The sequence below is a fragment of the Clinocottus analis genome, unplaced genomic scaffold (genome assembly GCF_023055335.1).
Source record: "Clinocottus analis isolate CAN_PGR_092001 unplaced genomic scaffold, fCliAna1.0.p SCAF_1, whole genome shotgun sequence".
Lineage (NCBI taxonomy): Eukaryota > Metazoa > Chordata > Actinopteri > Perciformes > Cottidae > Clinocottus > Clinocottus analis.
Window position 1 is genome coordinate 16649952 of NW_027175820.1, and position 14644 is coordinate 16664595.

A 14644-nucleotide genomic window follows, 5' to 3' on the forward strand; every position below is an offset into this window, starting at 1 on the left:
AGGAATGAGACGAGACCTGTTCAAGGTTTTGGAACGCGTGCTTCCTGAGAGTATTTATACAGGGAATATAAACATAATCCTAACCTTTTTCCTTTCTGAATTATTATACTGCCACCCACTGGGCAGAGGGAACTGTCTTTGAGGTTTTGGCTGTGCATTTTCCATTGACAATGACCTTTAAATAACTTTATCTTGTTGTCATAACCCCAATCACAAATCATGTTTTCATTTTAATGTTTCAATGTTTTAAGTGTTAGTTTATTTATATAGCCAAGTACTGTGACATTTTATGTGTGGGGCACATGGCTGCATTTCATCAGTGAGCTGACATTTGGAAAACACTTCCAACGGCCATAACTGTATAATTAAAATAATGATGTATGTGGTTACTGATTTGCTTAGAAGAGGAGCTGCATCACTATGGGGTCACACAATATTTCACTTCTTTTTTAGTGGATCTTTTCTGTTCTTTGATGCTGCAGCGAGATCTTTGCCCAGTTTGACAATTTAAGTTATGGTATACTACATCTTGTATCTCAATTTTAAGTAAAGCATAACTAACATCCCTGCTGAGGATGCCCAGCCTAACTGAAGAACTCGCCAAACTGTTTTGACTTCACCAACATGGTATGTGGGTCATCTGAAAGTAGAGAAAAGTAATTATGTGCGATGGATAATCAATCACTATTCATAGCTTTAATTTAATCAAGTTTATTATGCAAAAGAATGACATTAAGGATATAAGACTCAATTATGACAATATAAAAAAACCTAGAATAAAACATTCCATTTATATATTGTTAATGGTAACCTTTATACTTTGTTTATAAAGCTGACTTTTGTTCTTGAGGAAAAATTATCTCAGGAGAGTAGTGTTCATAACAATATTAATAGTAATTATGTTTAAACATCCATCCTGTAAAGAATCATTACTAAAACAAAATGTTCAACGTGTCATGTGCAAATCCCATCTAACTGAAAACTAGTATGAGAAAAGAAAAGAAAAAAACTTGACAGAACAGTGTTGTATCTGTTTACACAATTTTGCACAGTCAACCAATCTTCTCCCCATTTTGATTGCAGTTTAAATGTCACAGCAGAAGGTGGAGAAAATATCATTTAAAAATCATAATTTATTGATTCTATTGCTGAGCATGACTGTAAAACTACATACCCTGTGACAGAATCCCAATTTAAGACATTATGATTACAACATCCGAGTTAGGTCATGAAACAAGACAATCCTATTGTTGAATACTTTTATACATCAACCAAGCTTACCCAAATTAAACCAATCAACATCCAATATTCATACACAGTCATCATCACACAAATATTTTTCAATCCATAAATAGCACTGGCGTTCTGCTATGTCCTACAAATACCACTAAACAGTGTCTTAATCTTGCCAGTTACTTCAAGTCTAACTTCAGACATTAGCATTTTCCCCTAAAGTAACTTTGTGTTTATTAGACTATAGTCCTATCATTGGCTTGGGATGTTCTTTTGCCACCAATTCCCCGCAACTATATCCAATATGTTGCTCGATGAGCAACATATTTTTACATCTGCAAGACTAAACAACATGAGTTTTTCTATTGCTTTCTGATAAGTCTTACTCAATCTGTCTTCCATATGATTTCTACGGATATGTAGCGTGTTTGGCTGAACTGTTCTCCTTTCATTTTGCTCATTAATTCAACAACAATGTATTGAGCATGTTAGGATAAGGGACTTGCTGAATGAAACATGCTGAATATAGAGGTATGACATGAATAAAAAAGTGATATTCTCCCAACATTTAATCTGTAAACTGTTGCTGAGGGGATGCAGTCCTACAAAATAAAATGAGAAATCAGAGGCCAGTATTATTAAAAACCCCTGATATTATTTAGCTTTCAGTGCTGTGTCCCTTAGTCCCAAAAAATATAAGTTTTACATTCTAAAGACAGCATGTTTCTTAAAACATTGAAGCTATAGAGCATCAGATATCATCATTTAGTGTAAACAGTAGAGTTCCTTCTCCTGGCAACCACAGATGAGAACAAATAGCAGTATATCGTCTGACGCGCCATAAAGATGAGACTTTGAGAATCTATATTTGACAATACTTTTGAAAGTACCAGCCAATCAGTCAGAAATTGACTATGAATCTTGAAGTCACATTCATCCAGTGCAAACAGTTCCATTAATTATGAAGAGTAAAAATAGGAGACAAGTTGTTGCAGAATAAAAACATAAATATGGCAATAATGATAAAATCTTTCAAAATCAATTTACTTGACTGAAGGGTTTTATAGGCATGGATATGTGTTGAATAACACTGGGAAAGTATCTGCTACTGTCCTGCCATATATATTACAGGCCTGACATTTCTGAAGGGAAGTAGGAAAGGCCTCGAAAGCATCTGCTATGCTCCCCGAGACTTTGTTCAGTATTAAAGCTTGTATAATGAGCCTGGCCTCCACCTCTTTTAGCAAAGCAGCCCCTTCTTAATTCTACAGGCTGACTGCACAATGGAGCTCGGCTCGAGACATCAGACTGAGCTCCAAAAAAGGTTGTGCATGCAAAGCCACCACGTCTGAAACTTGGCTCTGTCTAGTTTAAATGCTATGACGTTGTTTGCAAAACATCTTGTAAATGGATTCATAGCATACACAGAAGAAGCCTTCCATTTTCCATCAAGAGAAAAACTGCAAGAGTAAAGCTAGTCAAATGTTTTTTTTCCAGCTAAAGTTGTTTCACCTGAATCACTATCAGTGGCCAGTAAGGGATGGGGGGGGCACTGATAATTTGTAGAGAATGAGACATGGAGCAGCATGTAGGAGTAGTAGAATGGCAAAGTTATGGACACATATGTACAACGTATACAAACTGAAAAATAAAATAAAAATGAAGATTCAGTATAACAGTTTTCATCTCCAGTGATACATTCTGGTCAACTATTAAGGAGATTTCACTGCGACGAAAAGGAAAGAAGCTTCAGCAGTTATTTAAAAAAAGGACAATTTATTTCTCCTGGCCTGAGTAAGCTAAAGAATCAACAATTCCAGCCAGAAGAAGGAAATCATGACAAAGATGAACATAAGAAACACCACTCAGTCCTCTTGAATAAGAATGAGGCTACTGTTAACAGTAGCCTGTTCATTCATTTGAAGATAATGAAAGCCTTATTTCCTGGCTGAGATGCTGACTGATTGAGCTGTTTACATGCAAATCAAGGCAGAACTGTGCTGCATATTCAGGTGTTCTCTCAAGTGCCACATAAGTAGTGTACATCCTTGACTGTGATTCCTTTGTTTGGGTCCAACGGAACAAGTTTCAAGTATTTTCCCCATTTATATCCACTCTTCTGGTCCATTGATGATGAAAGATATGTTGCTGATTGAAATACTAGTCTTGCATCTTATGTGCACAGCAAAGAAAACTGCTGGAGTTGTGAACTTATAGGGTGCATGATTTGAGGTCAAACAGCACCTTGGATGTCTCACAAGGAATAAAATACTCACTTGAGTTACATACTGCATGCTTCACCTAAAAACACACAAACAAAACACCTGCTCATGTAAGAAACAATCTTCCAGTTGGTCAGAATACTTGTGCAGACCTAAGGACTTAGGTCTACATCAGCATGTGAGAATACACACTTTCAGTGGTGGTTGACTGGGGTCTTATGGAGCAGCCTGTCCCCCCATCGCCCACACTTGAAGCACAGCCTCAGTGAGCAGTAAGTCCAACCTTGCGCCATCCGAGGAAGATGTACGAGAAATCTTGTTTTAGAGATGGTTAGGTGTTGGTTAGCTACAGCATGACGCACCGTTCTCAGACAGAGAACTCAGACCCGCCGCGCCGGCCATAGGTCAATAGCAACAGGCGCCGCAGACGCAGGCCTGTGAATGGATTGCACCACAGCAGGGAGGGCGAACCTCCAAATACAGCTCTCATTCCATCCCATCTCATGCGACGCTCCCATGTGGGCTTCTCATTTTTAAGACGTTCAATCTCCTGCAAGACATTCAAACCCCTCTGTAAATAAAAGATTCCTCATTAAGTTACTTTGGCTCATTAGCCAGCTAGATACACAATTACATTAGCATTGGGACAAACTGGTGAAAAAACCTTAAGGTATAATATTGCTACTTTCTTTCCTCAATCCAGAAATTAAATAAAACTAATAACACATGATATATACTTGAAGGGCCGCATGCATGCGCACACGCACGCACACGCACACACAAGCACACGGGGTGAAGTGGATACTGACCGTCTCGTCATTGCAGATGGAGTGGATTTGCGTACCAAACATTACAGCTGTGAAAGTGAGGAAGAGGATCGCTTCGAGACAGAGGAAGATCAGCAGCAGCACAGACACTCCTGGCGAGAAGTCACTGCACTCTAGACACAGAAGGAAAGGAAGACATTGTTATTTTATAGTGCAAAGAACAACTGAAATGTCAAATTAAATAGACTAAATTCCCAATAAATATATCAATAAACTAATAGACTAGATGTGCACATAGAAAGACCAATATGTCCTCCCAAAGCGATTACCTGATTTTAACAAGCTGGAAAACTAAATCTCTACACAAAAAAGCATCATATTGTAGTAGGCGGCAGAAGCTGGTGTACGAAGAATACAAAATTATCCTAATTTTTTGGGGTCAATCCTACAGAGGCCCACAAGAGAGCAGGACAAGATCAATGACAGCTCTGTGATGAATGTGCTGAACAACTCAAATGGCCTGTGCAGTGAGGAGCAGCTGTTCTCTTGAACATAAGAACAATATTTTTGCCTTTTCCACTCAGCTATGTCTGTCTCTCTTCACATCTCCAAGCAGTCTCAATCCTTTGTATATATAGCTGTATTTCCGACTCATCTCTCTGACATTCTCGGCTTGTCTTTTTGACTCACATACATGTCGTAGTTAATTAGAGAGAGAGGCCTTACCATTCCACTGCACTTTAATACAGGTGAAGAAGTGCATCCCACTGAGGCCCAAGGCATGAGCAGAAATCAAAGATATGTACATCTGTAGAAAACGGAAAGGGGTGAGGACAGATAGTGAGAAAAGGTGACAGGTAAGGCAACAAGAGAGGCTATAAATCTACTCTTTTCCAACAAGGTTAGTTTTCAGACAGTTATTTTAGGTTAGTTTATTTTACATTCCAAAATTAAAAACATGTCAATGTAAACAATGTATGTCAAGAGGAATGTGAAAATATTTAGGGTAATGAACATTAAGTAATTTAAAGTAATTACTGTATCCATAAACTGTGCATTTCCTATCCTCACAACAGTCCTTAATTAGTCCAAAATTAAAACATACTACTAGTACTTGAGTATACTTACAGTGAAAAGTACAAAGAATCTCTGATTTTTTTCTCCCACGCAGTTATTGACCCAAGGACAGTGGTGATCCATCTTTCGAATACATCTTTTACAAATACTGCAACCAGGAAAGAGAAGATGTAGATGCATGTTTCACTGAATCTGTTAATGTCATCAACTCTACTGCTGCTGTTTACACAATATGTGCATATACAGATGTTTTCAAAAGCACAATTAGGATGCAACAAGGCAGAGTAAAGGAGCATGTCACAATCTAATTTGGTGATTTGTTGCCCACAACAATTAGACTAACCTGCAGTGGTGTGCCCTCTCAGGCTTGATGCTGCAGCACTTTGGGCACTTGTAGATGACTTCACCAGGCTTCAGCTGCAAGCTCTCCATGTACTCCTTGGTTGCGTTACCCTTAGGAACCGCACCCTAAGAAGCAGGGAAGACAGACAAGTCAGTTACAAATATTTGAATAAATGCTTGAGGCAGTTTTTATTTTTCTAGAGCTTTACACACTGCTGCACTACTATTTTAGGCTTTTAAATGGAGTAATTGTTAAGGTTGGACTAGAAAGCACCGTGGAGCTGTCAGACATCGCGTGTCTCTGAATAAACAGGCGTCAACATTGCAGCAGCACAGTATCAGTATTTGACCGACAAGTCCTTGAAGCATTAATTGGCTGAATTCACAAAGTAGCAGGAACAAAGTGAAAAAAGAGACCTAGTGTGTAAACATACAGGAAAAGATGCCCAGGAATGAGACAAAAAAGACTAAACTAGCGGGCAAAAAGGATGTCTGCACACTGTTACGTTCCAAAAAAAACGTTTGTTTTGATCCTCAGGCAAGTGTTACTTGCTTATGACTGTGCCATCACATGCACACAGTCCAAAGCAAAGGGGCACTGCAAATTATTACATTTTAAATGTTTATTATTATGGAGACTCCAAAACAAAAACTCCACAAGCATTCACAGTTGTTCAGATGTGTAAAATGTGAAGGCACCGACTCTTATTTCACAGCCTTACCGGGTCAGTCATCATGGTGCGCAGATGTGAGGCCAATGCAAGTACAGCCAGGGAGTTGAAGGTGGCCCCGTTCAGCATTGAGTACCAGAAGTTCTTGCTGGGCAGCAGCATGACAAAGTTCACCACAAAGTTAGCATACAGCACCAGGAACCAGGTTATGCCTGCACACACCATCCCACAGCTGTCCTGAATGAACCACATAGTGCGGTTCCCTGTTGTGTGGCCAGTGTGGGGACCTCCAACCATCACCCCGGCTGCCAGGCTTCCTGTCTCGACATCTGCACCTGCCGACAGCAGTGGGTGGTGCTGCTCCATATCTCGCAGTCGGTGGTTTGAAGACTGCATCCTGCCCTAGGGTTAGAGCAAATATTTGAAATTAGATAAAAGGGCTACTGTCTTGGTCTTCTCATGATACAAATAGGACAAGACTTATACAGTATTATATAGTAGTAATAAATATATAACCATTGTTATAATGCTTGTTGGGTAAAATACACAAATGAGAAGTAGCGTTCTATAAAGAGACAAAATGCTTGAAACAGGAGGGGGATGGAGATTTACTTATATAAAAATGCAGAAAGACTGAGAAGATTAACATATCCTTCGGTAGTGCATACATCTACAGACAGGGACCATTTGCAGCAATAGACAGGCATACCGTGTCCATTTCTCCCACCCACATTAGCTTTGGGCCAATAGAAACTCAGATATGATTATGGCACACAGCAAATAATATAATTCATATTTGAAGCACTTACTGGAAGTGAGCATTAAACATCTGGATTCATTAGGACTATGCCAGTACTGCTAATTTATATTTTCTGAAAGCTTTTAAGATTATTACTTGAAAAGCATAAATGCTGTCAAGTTGAGTCCAAATTTAATTTGAATAAAATTACACTGTTTAAAAGTATATAAAAGTGGTAAAAACATGATTAAAAAAAGTCAATGTGTTTCAGTCACTTTGAACCAGGTCGGAAGTATTTAGGTTTGTTTTAAAACCCCTGTAAGGTTAGGTGTACCTGGCCCCAAAAAGTTTAAGAAACCCCTAATATATACAGTACGAAGAGCAGAGTAAATCATGAAACAATAACCATCATTCAAGAAATAAGTAGCTTACAAAATTGGAAGTCTGTTGGAAAAATAAGACAAAACTATGTCTTACTAAACTGAGTCTGTGTAACCGTTTCATTATATTGGAGATTTTGCAGATTATGCATCCCTTCAAAGAAGTGCCAGCCAGGGTAGCACTCACCCAGTCGCCCAACAGGCACCTGATTGAAACCGGTTCAAACCAACCTGACCTTCTTCATCCTGTAATTAGTGTATATCATATTCAGCGTATAAAACACAGAAACTCAGAGACAGACCTCCAAGTAGTTACTTGATGTATAAGCATAACCTGTATATGATTCAACTCTGCTTCGTGACCTGAATCCTGATTATTGATTTCACACTGTGTCAAGTAGAGAAAGTCCACTAAACTTTGGGGATATTTAGACCCTGGGTTAGCACAAGAGAAAAGGTCACTAGGTCACCAAAATCACCAGGAAACGTCACACGAGAACCCTACATATATTTTTTTTCTTCTTTCATGTTTGATGCAAACTGGCCAGGACCTGTTCAGACATCTTGCTCACCATCCTTAAACCACACCACAAGAGGGGCAAAGTAAATGTATGAGCAAGGGTGATTAAACCCTGGACTCAACCCTCAGGCTCCTTTAAATCATGCACCTGTTATCACAACAGACCTGAGTCATTGGCGTTCCCTCTTCTGTATGCATGTCAAGGTCACAAGAGAACATCCATGACCCACTCGTGAGACAATGTCTGCAGCTTTAAGATAAATCAATGGCTGACGGGATCCCTTTCGGAAACTGATCCTGCAGCTGAGGAACACATGTGAGGGATACAGGCTAATAATAATCTACAGACCGAGTACCTCCTGCTGGCAGACTTCACTGTGTCTCCCAAAGACAATGTAAATCAATTAAACAAGAAAGTACATCAATCTCTGTGATTAGATTATTCTAGTATAAAACATTGCCTAAATATCAGATATTTAGCCACAACATTGACTAAATGTGTTAGTTAGAGATATGTTTTGCATTTGTTGATGCATTGTTTTGGTAGACTGATGTAATGTTTTAAAGCAAATGACTGCTTGCTTTTTCTCAGCATTTTAATCAAATGAGACATTTCCAGCAAGATGGGTGGTACAAAGCTAAGGCGGCCTTCCAATAACCTTACTGCCGTTTGTTCCTGCCTGCATTTAAATACCTACCATGTCAGTGGGTGTCATCTAAATTGCTTATAAAATGGAAATGCCAACAGAGATGAGATGCATGTGGCCTGCAGAGTTGGAACCCTGCATCCACAAAGTTGTCCTCCAGACGGACAGAAAGCCAATTCAGGCCACATAGTTATTGAGAGAAAATACAACTGGGAGTCTGCTGCTCTTGGCTATCAAAATGATATGGAGTAAGACCGGTAAGTTGTAAAAGGCTGATCTTCTAATTCAAATTTCGAGATTTTACACAGAAACACATGTCTAACTTTTTGAGACAAACACAGTTAATACTAAATTCAAAATTAAGCTGCAGGTCTAATAATGACTTGTAACTTAACTTCTGCAACAAGACCAGATGGGCATTTGTGTTGTGTGATACAATACAATATACTGTAGGATTTTTTAAAACTTTTTTTTACTTTTATGCTGAACAAATTTATAGGAGTCACGGATGGGTCAACCTGACACAAGTGTAAGAAAGACCCAGTCACAGAGGCACATTGTTTAATTGTACACCATTAAAACAGACCCACTGACATCGATCTTCTGGTGGGCTGATGAGAATTTGTTTGTGTGAGCTGAGGATAAGGACTGGAGTATTTTATTAAGTTGAACTTAAACATGACAAAGCCACCACTAGGAAAAAAAAATGTATGTGTTCCAGATGAAGAACATTTTTTTAAATACAAATTAAACATCTGCACAGTTTCTAAACCTGTAGAAGAATGGTCTGTGGAATGTTTCATGTTCATTTTCTTTTTAACTTCACAATTGTATATTAAAGCTCCTGGAGACTCAAAGTACACCAACATGTATATCACTTGTTGTGATAGGGCAATTTACAGTGTAACCACTCTTCTTAGGAGAGTTTGGTGATACCACTTAAATCACAACATTACTCTATCCACCTCCACCTGACAAGAAAAGTCTAATAGTCACAGTAACTGAAAACGCCTTAAATCACAGCCCTCCTGAAATAATTAAAATAATGAATTAATGTCTATATCGGACATATAGCATCAACATCATAATAACTCAAAAACATTCGAACAATATGGTGTTTCAATTTAAGTTTTCTGGTTATTTTATTAAATCGTGTGCAAGTAAAGCTTCTAATGAATAACAGCAGAAGGTTTGTACTCCATTGTAAATAATGGGAAGTCCAGGGGAGTCTCATGCTGATTGTCATCAAGTAAACAGAGTGTGAACCACAGAGTGAACAAAATAAAGTCTAAATTATTGAACGCTTGCATGCTGAATGATGCAGGCACAACTTCACTGACGGAAATCAGTCTCAGTTGATAGTGCTATATCACACATCAAAATTACTGAGGCTACAGTTAAAAGCATCCACAAGTAAAAAAACTAAATTTAATTATTATAAAAAACAAGATGTATCGGGATCTTAGCATCAGATAAAAAAAATGGTAGTGACAGATTCATCTGGCTCAAATGTTTTCTTTGCAGAATAAAATCTGAAAACATTTTCTGATTTACATGTTAGGAAGTATTAGACACAAGAAGGGGCTCAAGCAGTAAAATCCACCACTGGAGAGTGAGTTGTATGGGAAAAAATTCATAGAACATGCATAAGCGCACAGGTCACGCTAGATGTGTCCGAATTAAGTTATACTGAAGATTGTTGATGTTTTTAAATTTGACAACTTAGAAAATTAGAAGCTAAGGAAAAATGCTAGAAAATGCTAATATAAACTGTGTTGTTTGCAATGCATCACCACTAGTGTTTTGTGCATGCTGTTTTTCTGTTGAGTGGAATTTATTTTAATTTATTAAAGAATATACACTCGACTAGTTTAAGGCACATAGATTTTTCTGTGGTCAATGAAAGGGAGGTCCAAAAAAAGCACACCAGCTGGTTATCCATCTACCTGCCCTTCCCACTGATCACTGTCCCTCCCCGTCTCCTTAACCCTCTTCTCTCGGACATACACAACCAACAGTAACCGTAACAGTAACAGTAACAGTGTGATTGCAGAATCACACTGTTGCAGAGGCATCACACCCTAAGTCATAGCAAGGGCTGGCGTCGACTGTCAAAGAAAATGTATTGAGAATAGCCAAAATATGCCTGAAAGAAATGGGTTTCGATTTGCTAAGTGAGTTTGTTTTTCACTGTCGCATTTCCAAATTGTATTAATAGCTTAAGAGCCAACTGGACATCAATGGTACTAAAAACAGTGAGAACTAAAAATGAAACTACCTTTGGGTAAGAATGCTGACACAACTGAATAAATCACACACAAAAATGTACTATTAAATGCACAACTTATCGCTTACCTGTTGTTTCTATGGCATCCTGTGTAAGAAAAAAGACTTAACCTTTTTTCATTATGATTTTAAATGAACAGAAATCTATTAGCATTCAGTGTTACGAGTTTGTGTTTAAAGAAAAAATAAAAAGGTCACACACAAGAAATTTCAGGTTGCTAATGACTTATCAAGCAGTTCAGTCATAGCCTGTTACATACTAAGACATGCACATTGAGAAAACAGTGAGTCAACCTACCTAATATTTTATCTCCTCACAATATCATGCTGTAGTGTGAACCTCCTGGACCAGCATTCAGGATGAAGTTCATGTGTAGGCTGGGATAGAGTCTGACACCTGAAAAGGACACAAACACATACAAAATGTGTTTCATATTAGATTTAAAACATATTACAAACACACCTCTGCCAGTTCATTAGTTCGTTATACACCGACCTAAACCCTAATGGAATCTAATAAAATTGAAGGTTATGTTTTGTTGAACATGTATTTATATATAGAATGTGGACAAAACATTAGAAACACCTTTCAATAAAATGCTTTACAGTTCATTAGAACCACAAACTACAGCCTCCATCATGACCATAGAGTTGAATAAAAGTTTCAACAAAACATGATATTCTTGATGAAGGAAGAAGTTATCACAGATTACCACACATTGTCATAGTTTATACAAAGCTTGCTTCCTCCCCAACTGAATGAGTCTGTGTCCAGGATTTTGCAACTGATCCCTTTTAACGCCCAGGAAACACACGCATCATTATGGCTATTCACAGCAATGTGGTGACAGTGCAATTATTTTCTGCTTGTATCCTGTTGACTGATTTTTATGAATCCAGTGTTTTGACCACCTCAATGTAGCTAGGTCTCTGTCCAATCCACCGAACTACATCTGTGACACCGACATGCAACACTTACTGATACCAACAATCGCTATGAACCATAACTGTTTTTCTTAATTACAATCACAATAGTTACTATACTGATATGTCAGTGACACTTGTACATCCATTTTAATGGCGTGAGTGGATAACGTCTATGGTTAGTTTAAAGACAACGAGTCCCGGCCAGATAATTTTATAACATTAGTTTTAACTAACTAACAACGTTAATTGGAGGTGTGACATTAGAGAGCCCTTCTCCAGATCTCTGAAGCAACGATAACTGTAAAGGTCGTGACTGAAACTCAACACACACGCGCATACGAGACAGATACGCGCACGCACACACGCGCGCGCGCGCACACACACACACACACACACACACACACACACACACACACACACACACACACACACACACACACACACACACACACAGCTTGCTAGCAAGCTTGACACTTCAGGACTGGATGGTAAATCTCGCTAGCTAAATAGCTAGCCACTAACAGAAGCTAACACCGCTAGCATGCTATATCCGAGCGACGAGGGCAAAAGCAGAGCCTCCAATGTGACAGCTGAATGACATACCTTAATATTTCTAATGTCTTTTGTTGGCAGAGCCGTCTTAATACATGTTGAAGCCTTGTTTGGGTTAAATTCTAGTTGTAACGCAGTCGTATCCGCAGCAGCAGTAACACATCGGTCTCACAACGGGCTGACAGTGACCAGTAACGACGGAGCTTCCGGGGTTCGCCTCGGGTTTCTCCGTTTCCGTTCGTGAATGTCCGGTCATATCATTGTTAGTTAAATAGCGTCACCACGTGGTTTGTGACATAGTTGCAACTACAAAACTGTCTGGGTTCAGTTCTCCTCTCGCGGGTGCTATTTGCTAAATTTGCTAAAAACATTACACACACTCCTTGTATACGAGTATAACTTTTGAACAGCAATTATTATACCTGTGTCTTGGTGTCCTTGTAGATTATTTCTTGTTTGTTTTTGTTGTTCTATGGACTCATGTGTCTGAAAAAAATACAATTGAATGTATTGCATTGTAATAGTGCAGTTAAAAGGTTTAGCTATGATGATTGAGATAACTTGTACTGTAAAAATGCAGTTTGTGCTCATCCACAGGACAATGGTAAGACCAAGAAAGAGAGACGCAGTGGCTTGCATTAAGGTGCCATAACAGCAGATTTTCTTTTCTTTACATTTTTGAAGCCAATTTCCAAATGTGTCACTTAATGTTTAAGGTGCATACTTTTTTATAATGTATGATAAGCAATTTATTCAAATGTATTTCCATGATCAAACACTCAATACGTAAATTATGGATACCTTTACAGTGAACATCAAGTTCTGCATTAATTCTGGTCACTGCTGAGGTTGCATGGATACTTTTCAAATCAACCTGCTCTTGAACTGCACCAGCATCCCAACCTTGATCAGGATGAACAGGTATAGAACATGTATGAATATTGTACAGTTCTTCTGCTTGTCTGATTTTAACCCAGTCTCTCTCAAATGAATCCTCTTGACATACAATCACATACAGGGACCTTGAACTTCAGCAACAACTGCATAAGAAATTCAGCAAAGCTAAAAACTGTATTTGTTCTGCTAAGACCAAAACCTTCAGGCATGTTACACTTGTTGTCCAGTCAGTGATGTCACAGCATGCATTTTGTGATTGACAGCTGAAGAGAAACACTGACTCACTCTGACTGAGTGACATATTTAGCTTGACCTGACCAGGATCTCTTGTGGTCAGCGAGGAAAAGGGACCCACTTGTAGCAGCATGTCCCCAGCAGGGAGCAGCATGACTTTCCTGGCCAGTCTCTACTGTCACATGTCTTTCCCAAGAGTAGATTATAAAGCCAAGACAAAGCAGCTTGGCCCTTCTCTGCCCTGTGTGTGCAGCTGCGCAGTGAAAGCTCAGGGCTTCTGCCCTCTTCTATTCTGGTTCAGAGCCAATATCAGCTGTCTGTTTTAGAGGGAGGGAGAGAAAAAATACCCAGCAATCCTCTAAAGCAGCTTAAAGGCTGAATGAGGCGACTGAAGCCGTTTCCATTTCCAGAACTGCTTCTCTCACTCTCCCCATTATGGCTAGATGAGCATCTGACTGAGTGCTAAAAAGAGCAGTCACAACGGCTGCATGGAAACTGTCTTCTGCATCCTCCTGAAGTCGCTCCCCACCTGATATACATTCCCTAAAACATCTCCTACTTGGATGTACCAGAATATGCATTAGGGAGAACAGCATTTGTGACAAAGAATGGTATTTCATTTTAACTCTTGATGTAATCAGAAGTCTTGTCTCCAATTAAATAATGAATGCTAAGTGCTCATGTAACAAATAAAATCTCCTGCCGGGGGCCTTGGATTCCCACTTACATTATTGTTTTTGGTGCAGTACCCCCTTACCCCTCACCCCACCTCTCTGTTGGGATGCTGGCTTCTGAAGTGAAATCAAGTGAAGAAAAGTGGAGTGGAGAGCAGAGTGGTTTGGAGCAAGTCTGACTGTAGCTGGGCCGTGGGTTAGTGTGTTGCTGCAAGAGTGAAAAGGGGACAGAAGACATGGGGCTTTGCCTTCATCAGAGGGGATGAGAGAGACAAATAGTTTTGTAAAAGGTGATTATCACATAAATGCCAGTGGTCTACGAACAAAGCCACAGCTAACAGATTAATATGCTATGGGTGTTCAAACAATCTGTTGGCACAGCCTCACATATGATTACCTCAGCAAACCAATTCAATTTGATAGGATGTATTTTAATCTACTTTTGGCATTGTCTATTGTATTACTTTTAGTTGTAT

The 14644-nt window shown here is 39.0% G+C and overlaps 1 protein-coding gene across 2 annotated transcripts; it reads right to left on the reverse strand.

Moving 5' to 3' along the window:
- Positions 1-739: 739 nt before the first annotated feature.
- zdhhc7 (zinc finger DHHC-type palmitoyltransferase 7) lies at positions 740-12553 on the reverse strand. Of its 2 annotated transcripts, none has more exons than XM_068595393.1 (8): positions 12415-12553; positions 11183-11281; positions 6364-6714; positions 5643-5767; positions 5351-5447; positions 4949-5030; positions 4265-4395; positions 740-4005 (listed from the first exon to the last, which is right to left on the reverse strand). In XM_068595393.1, exons 3-8 carry the CDS (start codon positions 6706-6708, stop codon positions 3823-3825), a joined length of 963 nt encoding a protein of 320 aa, XP_068451494.1. In that variant the 5' UTR covers positions 6709-6714; positions 11183-11281; positions 12415-12553; the 3' UTR covers positions 740-3822. The 2 variants fall into 2 exon arrangements, with proteins under 2 accessions (XP_068451494.1, XP_068451486.1); XM_068595385.1 differs by having other exon boundaries at positions 740-4026.
- Positions 12554-14644: the final 2091 nt, after the last annotated feature.

Excerpts from the sequence above, each read along its gene's own strand:
- zdhhc7 (XM_068595385.1), bottom strand. The coding sequence starts at position 6,708 with ATGCAGTCTTCAAACCACCGACTGCGAGATATGGAGCAGCACCACCCA. Across the intron at positions 5,448-5,642 it reads GAGAGGGCACACCACTGCAG|TATTTGTAAAAGATGTATTC; the intron begins GTTAGTCTAATT and ends TCCTGGTTGCAG. Across the intron at positions 5,031-5,350 it reads GATTCTTTGTACTTTTCACT|ATGTACATATCTTTGATTTC; the intron begins GTAAGTATACTC and ends CGTTTTCTACAG.